Source organism: Platichthys flesus, chromosome 3 (assembly GCF_949316205.1).
Source record: "Platichthys flesus chromosome 3, fPlaFle2.1, whole genome shotgun sequence".
NCBI lineage: Eukaryota > Metazoa > Chordata > Actinopteri > Pleuronectiformes > Pleuronectidae > Platichthys > Platichthys flesus.
In genome coordinates, this window is record NC_084947.1 from 7,314,745 (window position 1) to 7,329,710 (window position 14,966).

Here is a 14,966-nt window from a genome sequence, read left to right on the forward strand (position 1 = left end):
AATATACACATTTCAATCCTTAGTTTTTTGGTAAACAGTAAAAAGTATTTAATATTTTATCTATGTTATTGATGTGATCCAGTAACTGGGCCCTCTAAAATGCGGACTTTGTATCTGTGCAGGATGGGGAATAAGACAGAGCTGTTCTCAGACCTGTCCGGCTTCCCGGTGCTACAGGAGAGGAGGGAGCAGATCCAGACTGCCCTCGATGAGATTCAAGACCACCGCAAAGAAATCCGGCTGACGCTGAAGGCCCCCGCGCTCGACTACATCACCGTCTCTGGACAGGAGGTACAGACTGTGTGTGTGTGTGTGTGTGGTGGGAGATGGATGGCATTATTTGGGTGGAAGCCTGACTCACTGTGATGATCTGATTTCTTCTCAGTGTGTGTGTGTGTGTCAGTTTTAATCAGAGCAGTCACATTCTTTCTGTCCGTCTGCTCAGTCCTATTTTTGAAAGTGTTCTTCCTCCTCTTCATCCTGTGCCCTCAGTTTCTGATTCAGGTGAAGAACTCGCTGGCATCTACTGTTCCACGTGACTGGGTCATAATCAGCAGGTGAGTTCACACACTCACTCACACTCTTACACTCAGGCTGTTCCTGCTTCGCTCTGTCCTCCAATGCATTGTGGGAAACAAAATGGTGAACTCACTCTATAGTGGACTATGTAGTGACTAGTGAGTGACTTCTGATACAGCCGAGGTTGTTCAGGAGCTGTGTTTTCTGTGGAGGAGAGACGCTTCCTTTACCGAGGACTGTGGGCTTTTTGTCTTTGCAGACCTTTTCACGTGCACAAAAGACTATACAACACTCTAGAGGAAAGAGAAAACTTAAAAAGCATCATGTGTCTCCTTTAATTTTTCTGTTCTCTTCTCCTCCTCCATGACACTTCTGTCCCCCGTCTCCTCTGCAGCACCAAGACAGTCAGCAGGTATCACTCTTCTTTCCTGGTGGAGCGCTACAAGAAGCTGCAGCAGCTCCGCGAGCAGCTGCTGCTGGACTGTCACAGCGAGTGGATCAATTTTATGGAGTACGACACTTTGCATCATCACACGCACACACACACACGCACACACACGCACACACACACACACACACACACACACAATCATAAACCGAAATAAAGAACTGTTTTAAACATGCCAGTCTCTGGGTCAGAGAGATGCCTGCACAGGTCTGTTTTAGTCAAGTCACTGTTAGTGTTGTCTCCTCAGAACTCTGAATGTTCTTACCTTGACTTGCATGTGAACATCTCTCTCTCTCTCTCTCTCTCCTCCCTCTCTCTCTCTGTAGTGAGTTTGGAGAGCACTATCACACCATGAAAAGGGCTATTAGTCACCTAGCAACCATGGACTGCCTCCTTTCATTGGCTGAGGTTGCCAAACAAGGGGACTATTGCAGGTGATGTCTGCTCATAATGACAATAAATATTGGTGTTTGTGTACGTGTGTATTGAGTTTGTGTGCGTGCGGGCGTGCATTTTTTGTTGTTGCTGTATCGTGTGCGTGTGGGTGTCTTGAGTCGTGTCCTATAGTCTCAGACAGGCTGTGTGTGGGAGTGTGCACCGGGCTCATGGCGTGCTCTGCCAGAACGCCAACATCTATCCCCCACACACACACACACACACACACACACACACACACACACACACACACACCTTTGCACATATTGTGTATCTCTACACATAATAGTATTTTAGTTGTTTGGAGATTTATTCCTTCTGAAACTTTTTCATCTTTCCTAATTTTTTGCCATTGGTCTTAAATTAATTTCCTTTGTGTGTGCGTGCGTGCTTGTGTGTGTGTGTGTGTGTGACTTAATACATTTCAATAGAATTTAACTGCGGCACCGGCAGGTCTATATATTATATTATTTGGCATTATTCTTTTTTGTAAAATGCATGGCAGAAAACTTCAATGATGGAAGCTTTATTTAAATTATGTTTGAGGTTTTAAAGAATAAGTTGAAAACTAAAATCTATTATCAGACTTTATTTATATCTGAAGTATCTACAACTATAAACAGTTGTGGCATTCAGCTCCAGGTGTCAGTTTTAATGATGATGCCATCTTAAGACTTGTATGTATATTGTGTGTGGGTGTGTTTTATGTTAAACTGACTGAAGTGTGTTCTCTGTCTTCAGACCAGTGGTGTGTGAAGATCAGCGTCAGATCATGATCAGGGATGGCAGGCACCCTGCTATAGACTTACTTATGGGAGTGCAAAACCAGTATGTGCCCAACCACACTGAACTGCAGGTACACACACACGCACACACACTTCCTCGCTCGCTGATGGAGTGGGTGTAGGTTAATGTTGCCACAGAAGCACAAGCCAGTAGGAAGAGAAGCCAAGCTTTCCGTCCTCCCACCTCCTCAGCTGTGGAACAGCATGCAGATATCTTATTCTATCTCTCCTTGCTCTTCTCCTCTCTCTCCTCTCCTCTCCTCTCCTCTCCTCTCCTCTCCTCTCCTCTCCTCTCCTCTCCTCTCCTCTCCTCTCCTCTCCTCTCCTCTCCTCCAGGGTGATGGCAGGAGAACCATGATCATCACTGGTCCTAACATGGGGGGTAAGAGCTCCTACATCCGTCAGGTGGCTCTGATCTGCATCATGGCTCACATGGGCTCGTATGTGCCGGCCTCTGAGGCCCGTCTGGGTGCACTGGACGGCGTTTACACCAGGTATGAACACAAGCACGTGTGAAAAGCACCTCAGCTTTATTTTTCTACATGTTTGACAACTGTGAAAACATCTAGAAACAGCTGAGAAAGATGATAACAAGCTGAAAACTTACTTACTCCCTTCTCAGAGTGACTCATGCAAAGAGTAGTTTATAATATATTAAAACACACACTAATCATACTAAAAATCATCTGTACTGATGCTTTTCCGTCAGGTTCGCTCAACTTCTTTAGTTGCATTTGCGTAATAACACATGGGACATCTGTTCAGTTTCTAAGTGATTTACATTCAATGATGTGTGAAAATAAAAACATTACTGAGTATGAATTGAAATCACCACCACTACCATCTCCTCTTCCACTTCCTCTTCCACTATTAAATCAGACCAATTACCTCACCAGAGATAGAAAGAGGAAACAGTGGCTGTGGCGCACACACACGATGTGCCAACACACTAACAAGTTGACAGACCGGTGGTGTGAAATCATTTATTTTTAAAGTCTGAAAGATCTGAACATTATGACCACATGTTGTGAATGTAGAGTCAAGAATAAAACTCCGTTCAGACCCTGTTCAATGAGCATGAATTTGAATGTGGCTTCATACCTTCCAGTTGTTTACTGTGCCTGCCGCCTTCTCCTTCTTCTCTAATGACGTCAGACTAGAATGCTTGTGGGTTATTATGATGCCCTCGTCAGTCAGTGGAGGAATTATTTCTCCAGTAATGCCACGACGCCTGTAGAACCTTCGTCACCCGTTTAACATCAAAACTAATGAGGAACGTCAAAACTTTGACCTGGCACTGAAGCTCTCGTAACGTCCTTAGTTTCTCGGGGGCAAAAATCATGTCGATATTTTCCTGGTTGACATATTAAAGATAATGTCATACGCACCACGATTACAGGCACATACTGTATAACTGATCTATTATTTAAAAGGGATGCCATTGCAAGCTATAGTGTCTTTTAAATTGGGCAAATACACAAGAGTGATACCTGAGTGAAGCCATCACTGCGCCAGACTATTCATTTCTTGATCGTGCAATTATACACAAGGTCAACGGGGAGAAAAGTGATATTTTCTTTTTGTCGCGAGTTTATCTCCCGCAACTCACACCTCACTCACCCCGTGTCAGCTTCCTCGTCTGTGACACGGTCGAGTTTATATTAAGCACTGACACTAATCACTTCTTATCCCTTTTGTTCTCGATCATGAGGGGGGGGGGGGAGTTGAAGAAGAGTTGTTAAACAAGGCCGGATCCATTGTTGTGATATTGATCGCTACGATGAGTCTAAAGAAAGGACCCATCTCTCTCTCTCTCTCTCTCTCTCTCTCTCTCTCTCTCTCTCTCTCTCTCTCTCTTTCTCTCTCTCTTTCTCTTTCTCTTTCTCTTTCTCTTTCTCTCTCTCTCTCTCTCTCTCTCTCTCTCTCTCTCTCTCTCTCTCTCAGCCACTGATGATTGCACTCATTAGCATCAGGGTAGCTGTAAGCTCTGTGTGTAGTTTCCAGTCCTGACTGCACATTAGCGTGGAACACAGGCCAATATATGGTTTCTGTTGTACAGCCTCTGCCGCACCATGTGATTAAACCTAATGGCTTGCAGATGTGTGTAATTGTAGTTTTTTGTGGGTTTAAGCATGTTCTTGTGTATTAACCCAGTGGGAGCCAGTGATGTGTCAGCACACTGTTTGTGTGTGTTCTTCTATCCAATGGAGAAACAGGTCTTGACTTCAGATTTGTGTGATGAGGTGATTTGGCTGCTCCTCACATCTTTGGGTACAGATCCAAACAAAAATCTGGATCTAGTGATTTAAAATGTTGTTTCATAAAGGGGGCTTTTTGGAGTAGGCAGAGTTATTCACACTACTGAGGACACACTTGAGGATGTTGCAGTTCATGGTCTTCACCTGAAGACCGTTCATGTGTTTGCACGTGTGCATCTCTGTTGTTTACTCAGGTCTGTGATCAATGATGGAGGTCATCTCTTCCTCTCAGAGAAAAAAAGTGCAACTCAGACCTAATTAACATCCACAGAGAAAACACACACACACACACACACACACACACACACACAGCTGCACAGTATCCACTGTCCTCTCTCCACCTCCTCCGTTACCTTGTCCTGTCTGTTTCTAATTGGTCCACTCAGCCTCCCTCTCATCACTGAGTGTAAGATCCTGAGGAAAATCGCTCTTAATAATAAAAGCTCAATCAATTCCCACTGCTGTGTCAAACATAATAGACACAGCAGTGGGAATTGCTTCAAGCGTGTGTGTGTGTGTGTGTGTGTGTGTTTGAGCGATGTTATGCGTTTATGGGCGGGGGGGGGGGGGGGGCGAGAGCTTGTGAGTTTCACCAGTGTGGAATAAGCAGGGGGTAATGAGATGGTGCGTAGGTGTCTAATGGGATCTCCTGTCTGAACCGATCCGGATGATTGATTGTCAATGAGGCTAAAATTAATAAACTGGAGATTGTTTTGAAGCTGCATCCCTTCTCACAGTTTTGTTTTTATTTACCTGCCCACTCCACTGATATTTACACATAAACCATTCACTTATTCAAGCGTTATTATTTGTCTGCTCTTTTACAGGCTGTAGCAGAGTAAGCCAGCAGCCTGGTGCGTGTGTGCGCATGTGCATTTGTGCACAAAACAACACGTACGTGTGTGTTTTCTTGTCGGTATCAAGTCCTGCGGGTTGTGGAGCACATTCTTCTTCCATCATTTCATGGTTGTTATGGAAACAGCCAAAGAAGCAGGATGCAAAAGCGCGTTTTGAAAAGGACCTTTAATCGACCGTAGACTAGCAGTGATTATTCTGTGTTTAAGTCTTTCACAAGCTCATCTCCCATCAGAAGATGCAGGGAGATGCTTTTTTTCTTCTTTTCTCTACTTCTCTTTGGGGCCCAGAAATGAAGCTAATATCCAGGAAGACTCAGTGGGTGTTCCGGTGCCAGCAGATCTCTGTGTTACCTCCTCACCTAAGTGGGTGTTGTAACATGTGGAGCATGTGGAGAAGAGTCTGTATCCTAAATCGACTCAGTTGTTCCTCTGAGTGTTTATAGTGCTGCAGTGCTCCATCTTGTAGGCGGTGTGCGGGGCTGGTTTAGGCCTTTAGTCTTTAGTGTGTGCACGACCAGGAGCTTTAAATCAGACTGCAGGAATCCATGGTTCAGTGGATTCCGACACATCTGAGCTGAACTCAGCAACATGGATAATAAAGGTCACAGGTTGATGTGCCTGTATTGACTTGATCTGGTGATAAAACAATATTAATATGTATTGCAATATATATTTTTCATCAATAGAAAAATAACAAAGGTCCAATATATATTGATCATGTTTAAGCACAGTGAGCAGGTTTAACACATAATTGATCTACTGCAGGATTATAAAATGTTTAGCTGTTTATAAAGTTGTTGTCATCGGCTTGAAAAACAGGGTTTAACCACAACCATCACTTAGGCACAAAAATCTGTCTTTAAACCTAAAATAAATAATATTAAAATTAATTCTGGCCACATCGCTAAGCCTTACGATCTGGACTACTGATATCCACTTCATGAAAATTGGTCAATGGACTTGAACAAGTGAAATACAATTGAAGGAAATAAAAAAAACTCCAGCCATGCACAGTAAACAACAGACAGTTGTTTCCGTCTTTCATTTAAACGGCAACAGTTTCTTGATAGACTCTTTTTTGTTCCCACATGAAAGTCGCACTGACACAGATAGAGGGAGAGTGAGGATCCTACATCAAATAAACTTAATAACATCCTGAATCCACTTACCAGCACAGGTCGGTGATACAGAGTGAAACCACATGGACGTGGAGGAGTGTGGATTTCTTTCTTTCACTCTTTAAGACGTCAGCTGTTATTAAAGAATAAACACTGAACTCACGTCTCCTCAGTTTGGAAAAATATTTCTGAATAGGTGGACTCCATTAAAAACAGGGAGATATAAGCCTCAACACATTTTCGGATGATTATTATTTTCTTTCCATTTAAGATCTATTAATTATTCCCTGGTAAATCTGTGAACATGTCATAAAACACCAATATCTCAATCGTAAAAGAAATCCATTCCTGGTTTTGAGTCTTTGGATTTACATTGGATATGTCCCCTTCCTCCACCAAGTTGCGTGGAAATCTGTTCAGCAGCTTTTGCGTTGGCCAACCAACCAACTGACACACAAATGAACGTACAAGTGGATAGGAGTGAAAACAAGGCTAAGAGATCAATCACAGAGGGATTCGTGAGTGCTTTTCAAACACTTGAAATGTGTGAGGTGATAATAAATGGAGTCTATTTTGGGAATGGGTTTGTTTGGTGGGAGGAAGGACGAGAGCAGCAGGACACCCAGCTGGTGGAGGGTTGTCGGGTTTTTCGCTGCACTCCCCCCGTCAATGGTCGGACATGGTGTGCCCGGCTTTCCATCTGATCCTGTTCACCCTGTATGCCATGCAGTATAGATCCAATGTCACAATTTAGTCTTAGGCACGCACACACACACACACATACCCACGTTCACAAACGCTATAAATTGGCTAATGAAATGCAGCAGCATGTCTGCCACACCCCTCTCCTGCGTGACGTGCGGTGTATCCATAGAAACTCTGAGCGCTGCCGGGGCCTGTTGGCGTTTCATTGAAGGGTTTTATGCTGAAGGTCAATGAGGACGGGCAGAGACAGATTTGGAGGTGAGAACCACTGACTGGCTGAGAGATGTTGCATCTGTGATCCAGCTGGAGCAGAGTTTCTCTCAGATGAGTCACGGCGTCTCTCTGTCGCTCCGCATCAGAGCATCGGAGGAGCGCTCAGACTGGCTCCGAGGCTCGGGAAGGATTCAGCATCTTGTCATAGTATTTTATCTTCTCGTCTGAACATATTTCTTGACATGGACTCGACAGATGGCAACATCAGGTAGCCTTTTTCCACTGCCGCTGATTGGATGCCACTGGCTTTAAATGTTCCCTTCTGCGGGAACTAAGTATCATCAATCATCATTTTTCTCGCCACACAGGACCTCTTGCAATTATTTTCCTAAACATCTCTTCCTCTTTTATTCCAAGTTTCAATGAGCTCTTGTTAACTTGTTACAAATCACTAACTTCGGCCTGATGATCAGGAGGTAAACGTTCCTCTTCAGCATTCACTACTAGGAGACCCTTAAAATGACTATAACCAATTTAAACACACACACACACACACACACACACACACAATCCTTTATTTCTCGAGGGAGGTTTTTCGAATTTTCACCATTTTAGATGAACAATATCAACCAGGTATTGGCGGGACTGTAAATAAACATTGGGTGCAACAATCGCTCATTTAATCCTGTGTAGTAATTTATAGTGGAAGTGGATGGATCACAAAAGTAGATTCTTTATTTCCCGTGAAACTTGTGAAACTATTTGACTTTCCTCTGCTGATAAGTTCTGATTATTTCTGTCCTGTTTTGTGTGGATTCTTTTCTTTTTTTCTTTTGGTCTCTAGTGACACAGGTAAATCGTCCTTGGGTCTCTTGAAAGCCGCTACATAAACTTATTGTTATTATCAGAAGCTTTGGACCAAATTGAGCACATCAGTGGGAGCAATGACATTCTCTGCAGACATATGCAACGTATGCTGCCTGTACACCCACACAATCAAAGGGAAGGAAAAACACAGATCACCCGGTTGCTGCAGACACTTGACGATGAGTGGCACAAGTTTTTTTTGTCCATGATTTTATAATGATTTTTGTGAATGTCATTTGTTGGTCATGTCTGTTGAAACAGTAAATTTGGTCCCTGGCACATTCCTACGTCAAAGCAGCAGTTTGAATCTAAGATCGCCAAAGCAGATCTAGTCCAAATTCCACTATTCATCTCAAATAACAAAATAAATGTTATAACCTTTAACCTCTGGCTTCTGTTTGTCCTTTTTTCTGATTGGTCATCAGGATGGGGGCCTCTGACAACATCCTTAAAGGGCGCAGTACGTTTATGGAAGAGCTGACCGAAGCCTCCGAGATCATTTCCCACGCAACCGAGCGGTCATTGGTCATCCTGGATGAGCTGGGGCGGGGCACCAGCACCCATGATGGGATCGCCATCGCCCATGCCACCCTGGAGTACTTCATCAGAGACGTAAGTGTGTTTTTGTGTGTGAGTATGGATAGCAGTGTCCTGACTAATTGTGACTATTGAACATTTTTAGTTACACTGAGTGATAAATCTAAAAGTGACAAATCAATCCAAAAATACAGCGTCTGCAGGATAAAGACTGTCATGTTAGCTTCACTAGGAAGGAAGCAGGAAGCTACGTAACATCTTAGACACAACATTTAATCAGGGCAACAAATTATTACAAATTTATTAAGTGACTTGTTTTCTGGTGCATTTCGTAAGTGTCGCAAAATTTAATCATTTAGTGGACAAATCACACAGATTGAAATATTTAAACGTATAATATGTAATCTCGGCAGTTAGGGGTGTATATAAATCAAAACGATAACAAAAGACCTAGTTGATGAAGTCCTGAATCAGCATGTATCATGGGAGTTGTTATCTTCACAATCTATAGGCAGGCAAAGCCAGGGGTAGAGAGGATATGACGCAAGGATTTCTCTGGGTTTGCACATTGTTTGAAACATTTTGGATGATATAAGTACAAATGTCAAGAAAATATATGACATATCTCTAAAGAGAAAGAAGAAAAAGAGATGGAGGGGAAAATAAATAAACAACTGGTGAAACACCCTCTGGACTGTGAAACAGCCCAGTTAGTCTTCAAATTAGCGGCTCTCAGTGAAGAGGGGTGTGCACATTCTATTTGTGCAAGTGCTCGATCGTGTGCGCTCTTCAGGCCGCCATGATTGGTTCTTTCTTGCAGCGCGAAACGAGCCACCAGAGAGCAGCTGCAGCAGCAGAGCAGCTCTTGAAAACCGAGCACAATTGCGGAGAGGCTTGATCTATAGCGTTAATAACCTATTTGAGCACAGGATGCATTGGAAGAAGAAAGGGAAAGAAAAGAAAGAGTGACCCCTGGACACCTAATTGTTAAAGGGACGTGTGACATGCCGTTCAGCAGCAGGGCTCATTGTGTGTCCAATGACAGGCTGTCCAACGTCCACCTTTGAGCTTAAAAAGGAAGATATGTGTGCATATGCATCGTCGCCATAATAACACGTTTCCTTCACCTTCTTGTCAGCTGCCAGTAAAATGATGTGTGTGGAAGAAAGAAAGGTGCAATTTCATTCCAAGGGAGGAGGAAGAGAAGCGACAGAGCAGGAAAAATACAGAGCTTTGCAGTGCTCGGTATTCCTATGAGAGAGATTGTGTGTGTATGTGTGTGTGTGTGTTTGCTGAAGTTGTGAAGACCTAAGTCTCTTTACACAGTCACATATGAGGACATGGTGGGGACAGATATCAAGTCTCCGTAAGAAAAATCATTAAAGGTCTGGGTAAGGTCGGGCTTGAGTAACACTCGGTCTCCAGGAAATGAATGTAAGTCAATGTATTTTTTTTCCTGAAGTCATGGAAACACGGCTGTATGTGTGTTTCCGTGTGTGCGTGTGTTTGTGCGAGTGTTCCACTGGGATTGTGTGAAATGGCACAGTCAGGAGCCTTTTCAGTTTCTCAGTGCACATGAGAGACCACTACAGGAGAGGGGGGATGTTTGTGTTAAAAAAATGTGTGTGTGTGTGGGGGGGGTTATCAATACAGGCATTGCCAAGTTAATTTGTGTGGAACTAATTGTTCTGTAAACTTGCATGTACCAATTTGTGTTGAACGACTGAATCAATAGTGTGAGCGCAGAAAACTCATTATTTAACCTGGACGTGGCTCCGTGCTTTAGGTTGTGAGGAGACGCTTCCGTTCACCAGATCTCCACTTATAGATCTCCACTCGGGATATTTTTCGAACCTGTCTGACCTCTTTATCTTTGTGACAAAACGAGGTGCTTCCCCTCTGGATTTGTACACACGCACCTCTGCTGTTAGATCAAATGCAGCAAATAGCGAGAATGCATATTCAATTAATGCAGAAAGACTTTGCTAGTGATAAAGAATCTGGCCGATATTTTTCCGTTTCAGTGTAGTAGATCTCAGGCTCTTTAAACAGATGACATTTACATACCTGTGTATTCTGTGGGCAGTCGTCAGTGTGTGGGGACAGGATATTTATAGCTGGACTAGTAACTTTGCTATCGATGATGATGGTAACAGCAGATGGATGTATCTAATGTAATGTTTTTACAAGATAAATCACTGAGGCTGAACTGGTCCATTTAAAGCTGCATTAATCAATATTTATATTAATAATGAATCATGTTAGATCATGTAATGTGAAGAGTTGATTGTAGTATAATTTCTATACCGAGAGTTATCACCTGACTCTGCGGCTCTGAAACGAATAAGAAAAGTTCTATGTAGTTTCTTTTTCCTTTTATTTAGAGTTATTTATTCATAATAAAATCCACAGTTGTAAAATGTCAAACCTTAATTGCTTTTTCACGAGACTTTCATAACGACGTCTTTTTCAATATACCGTATTGTACACTATCAGAACATTTTCATCAGTATTGGCATCAGCCCCCAAAAATCCATATGGTCCAGGCTCTAGATGTCGATACACTGGAGGTAAGTTAAGTGGTATTTATGCTGAGGTTTTCTTGTCTTAACGACCACTCAGAGCACTTCTCACTACAGGTTGCATTTAACCTTTCACACTCACATTCACACATCACTTCTATACATAGTTTTTTTCTGTATCACACCCGCCCTCAGACACTGATGAAACGGTTTTGATGGTTCAGTATTTTTGGCCAAGGACGCTTTGAAAAGACGAGCCAGTGTTTTATCCACCGACATTGCAGAAAGACTCAAGTTCTACGAAAGTGTGTAGTCAGCAAGATCAGATATACACCACATAGAAAAAAACTACTCTAATCTAATGTTTGTATGTTTATGTGTGTATGTTTTTATGTGTGTGTAGTGTTGGTGCCTTAAAGCAGTAGCTTCTCTTGGTAGAAAGAATTCAGCAGAATCACTTTGTCTCCACTGTCCTCAGGAATCATGTATTTCATCTAGCACTTGAAGAACTCTACTGTGGATAAACAGTGGTTTAGCTGGTTAGGAGCCTCATGGTGTACCTCCAGCGTCACTCCACAGGGACCCATTCCCTCTGTGGGTTTTACCATTAATACAATACAATACAATTCCTACCACATGTGAAGTCGAAGCCGGGTCCAATCGAGGAGATCTGGTATTTTGGTATTTATTTACTTTCTCTTTTCCAAGACCTCAATCAAAAAGCTCCAAATTACCCCGAGCTACCCCTGTTCAGATATAGACGAGTAAATATTTATTTTCACAAACCTCCTTCCAGTTGTTATGTTTTGCCAGTTCCACATTCATTTTTGGCCTGAGTCTTTGGCGTTGTGTAATCCTGCTGGAGAGTGTAGAGCGAAGATGTGTAAGAATGGAGCTGCTGCTGGCAGGAGGAGGGAGCTCTCCAAATACTTATTGTGTAACAGCATTGATTTGTTAGAAAGGCCTTGCTATCAAGGGAAAGACAAATAAAAAGAGCACAAAGGGAGATATCCTGGATACAGGCAGACCGGCAGAGTCTTTAATAATCCCACCTCTTCCTCCCACTCTGTCCCGTTCCTCCTCTGCCTTGTTGCCCTCTTCCTCTTCCTCGGCCTCCTCCTCCTCCTCGGCAGACTCCTTTCATGTCAAAAGTCAAGACTACTTTCTCTGCGCCTCTGATGTTATTGTAACGCACCGTCCCCCCCTGTTCCCCAGCATTCACCTGAGAGGAAGTTTAGAATGTAGATGGGTTTCGTAACACCACTCAATAAAAAGAGAGACAGCCTTGGCGCAGCAATAAAAGAGAAACAGAGAGGCAGACGAGAGAGAGGATCGCTTCTGCTAGAAGTTGCCGGGTGAAATCACGGACAGCATCAGATTGTTTCAGTGCACGCTTATATAATTTACTCCTTTTACCTCATGGTCTTTTTTCTAGACGACGCCCACTCTCACATGGGCTCTCACTTTTATTCACGATTACCTCAGGTCCTGCCATTAGCTTCACACTTAACTTAGCACGACACGCAACTCTCCGATCGTAGCATGACTCAGACTCTCTAATACTGTTCTGTGGTAGTGGAGTACCGAGCATCCCGGCCCAGATTTACACTACAAAACACTAAAGCTCACTTTTTGGCTCCACACTCATGGGTACATTTTCCAGTAGAATGTATTGTTCTACGTGGGCGTAAATGGTCCAATGCGCTGATGCACAAAGATCCACCGGAGACACACGAGTGCTCCACTGCACTCTCGTCGCTGCACTGTGCTCAGACGCACAAGATGCTTGTCGCTGTGACTGCGTTCCTTTGTCAACATTTCTAGCTGGAGTGTTTTTATTTTGTGCAGTCCTCCTCAAGTGTATAGTCGTCTGGGATGGATATCGTAGGAGTTAGCAAAAGCCTTCTCTCCTTACGCCGAGTTTATTTCACTTGTATTTGTGCTCGTCTTCTGAAATCTTATGGATACAAACAAAACAGACAAAATGAGGCGGTACCACCATCTGTGTCTGTGTACCTGTTCTGAAACTTTATAGTTGCGCACGAAACAGAGGAAATGGAGAAGTACCACTGGAAATCGTGGGGGGGGGGGGGGGCAGAGTAGCCGACAGTTCACATGAGGAAGAAATTTCAACAATCTCAGAACTTTTTCATCGGAGACTCATGGCCCTTTTATGATCACAACCTCCTCCATCTTTGCCAGTTTTGTTGTTGTCGGAAACTCGACTCCGCGCTGCCCTCTAGTGGATGTATTGCTTGATAATGCTAGCGTAAGGGACAAGTTACTATCTCTTTTCATAAGGCAGCATAAATGAGCCTTTACTATAAGAACACACAAAGAACACCCATAAGCTGCTGCCAAGACCAGCAGTTTATGGGGAACGTAACTGTACTTCATTTAAAAAAAAAGCCAATTAGACATGAACCAGACCAGAATTTAAAGTTACAATGTCCAATTTTTCCTTGATTCAGACGAAATAAAGCAAACCACAGGAGTGAAGTCACCGTCTTTAACAGTATGTACTTTATATAAGTGGTAAAACTTGACCTAAAGGAAACGTCATCGCCCATTTTTCACTGAACCTATTATAATTTAGAACAATAAGAGCACAAATTGGACTCAGAGCCTAAGTCAGTAACACACGTACCTCATTTACACCAAATCTCTCCATCCTTCTCTCTTTCTCTTCCCCCCTCACACACACACACACACACACACACACACACACACACACACACACACACACACACACACACACACACACACACACACACAGTGCCTTGTTAGTTGAGAGGTGAGAACACAAAGGGTGAGAATTGGATTCTTGTCTAACTGCCCAAATAGAAGTGAGGGCTCGGAGACATCGATGGTTATGTCGACACCTCCAGCCCTTTCCTCAGGTTCAGATTGGAGAGTTGATGCTTACTCTTCCCTTGACAACATGTCATGGGAGCAATGATGCTCTACAGGTGTACGCGGAAACACACACTAAGACTTATCCTTGAGAACAATGAGTAGTGAACCAGGTGGCACGAATCAGAGAACGTGTACATCTGTGTCATTTGGCAGATCAGATGCAGAGACGCTGTTTTATTTGAAACACCGTCTTAAATGAGTCGACCAGCCTGAGTCGAACATGAAGCCTGTCCCATCTGGAGCTCGCCTCCTGAAAGTTTGACCGCTACAAGCTTCCCGCTATCTTTTTTAAATATACAACAGATTTTAGTTTACATTACGGGCGGTTCCAACCTTTTTCCACAGCCAGACTCCTGTTCTCAAAGCTAGAGAGGATCTTCTCCCATCTTCAATTCATATGTTTTTATCTGTAGAGTCATCTCAGAATAATCAGACCTTTTCCCATCCTCAATGTGTGAGTAGCTTGTTGTTATTGATTCCACAAATTTGTTCAGCAAATGTTGCTTCACTAACTTTGCTGTGGAGCAGAGCTAGCATGTGGCACGAGTTTTTTTTTCTCGTTGGTTCTTGGGTCAGAACTTGTGCTTCTTTGTTTGTGTTTCTGGATTCGAAACAAGTCCGTGAGAACATGAAGTACGGGAAGAAGTCTGGCCAAATTAGATTCTGCGACACATAGTGAATATCATCTATGTCCTTTTAAAAATAGTCAGTTTTTTTTTAAATAGCAATGTGTGTGTAGGGGCAAAGCTTTGTAAATATTATGTTTTGGTGTCTTTTAACAAATTG

General features: G+C 43.1%; 1 protein-coding gene across 1 annotated transcript in view; it reads left to right on the forward strand.

Annotated features, from left to right (window-relative positions):
- msh3 (mutS homolog 3 (E. coli)) overlaps nucleotides 1–14,966 on the forward strand; it is a 34,934-nt gene that overhangs the window by 14,696 nt on the left and 5,272 nt on the right. The window contains exons 16-22 of the mRNA XM_062383480.1: nucleotides 123–291; nucleotides 493–557; nucleotides 914–1,030; nucleotides 1,294–1,401; nucleotides 2,144–2,258; nucleotides 2,524–2,681; nucleotides 8,631–8,817. Of these exons, the coding sequence (XP_062239464.1) occupies nucleotides 123–291; nucleotides 493–557; nucleotides 914–1,030; nucleotides 1,294–1,401; nucleotides 2,144–2,258; nucleotides 2,524–2,681; nucleotides 8,631–8,817 (919 nt within the window). The remainder of the gene's footprint in view (nucleotides 1–122; nucleotides 292–492; nucleotides 558–913; nucleotides 1,031–1,293; nucleotides 1,402–2,143; nucleotides 2,259–2,523; nucleotides 2,682–8,630; nucleotides 8,818–14,966) is intronic.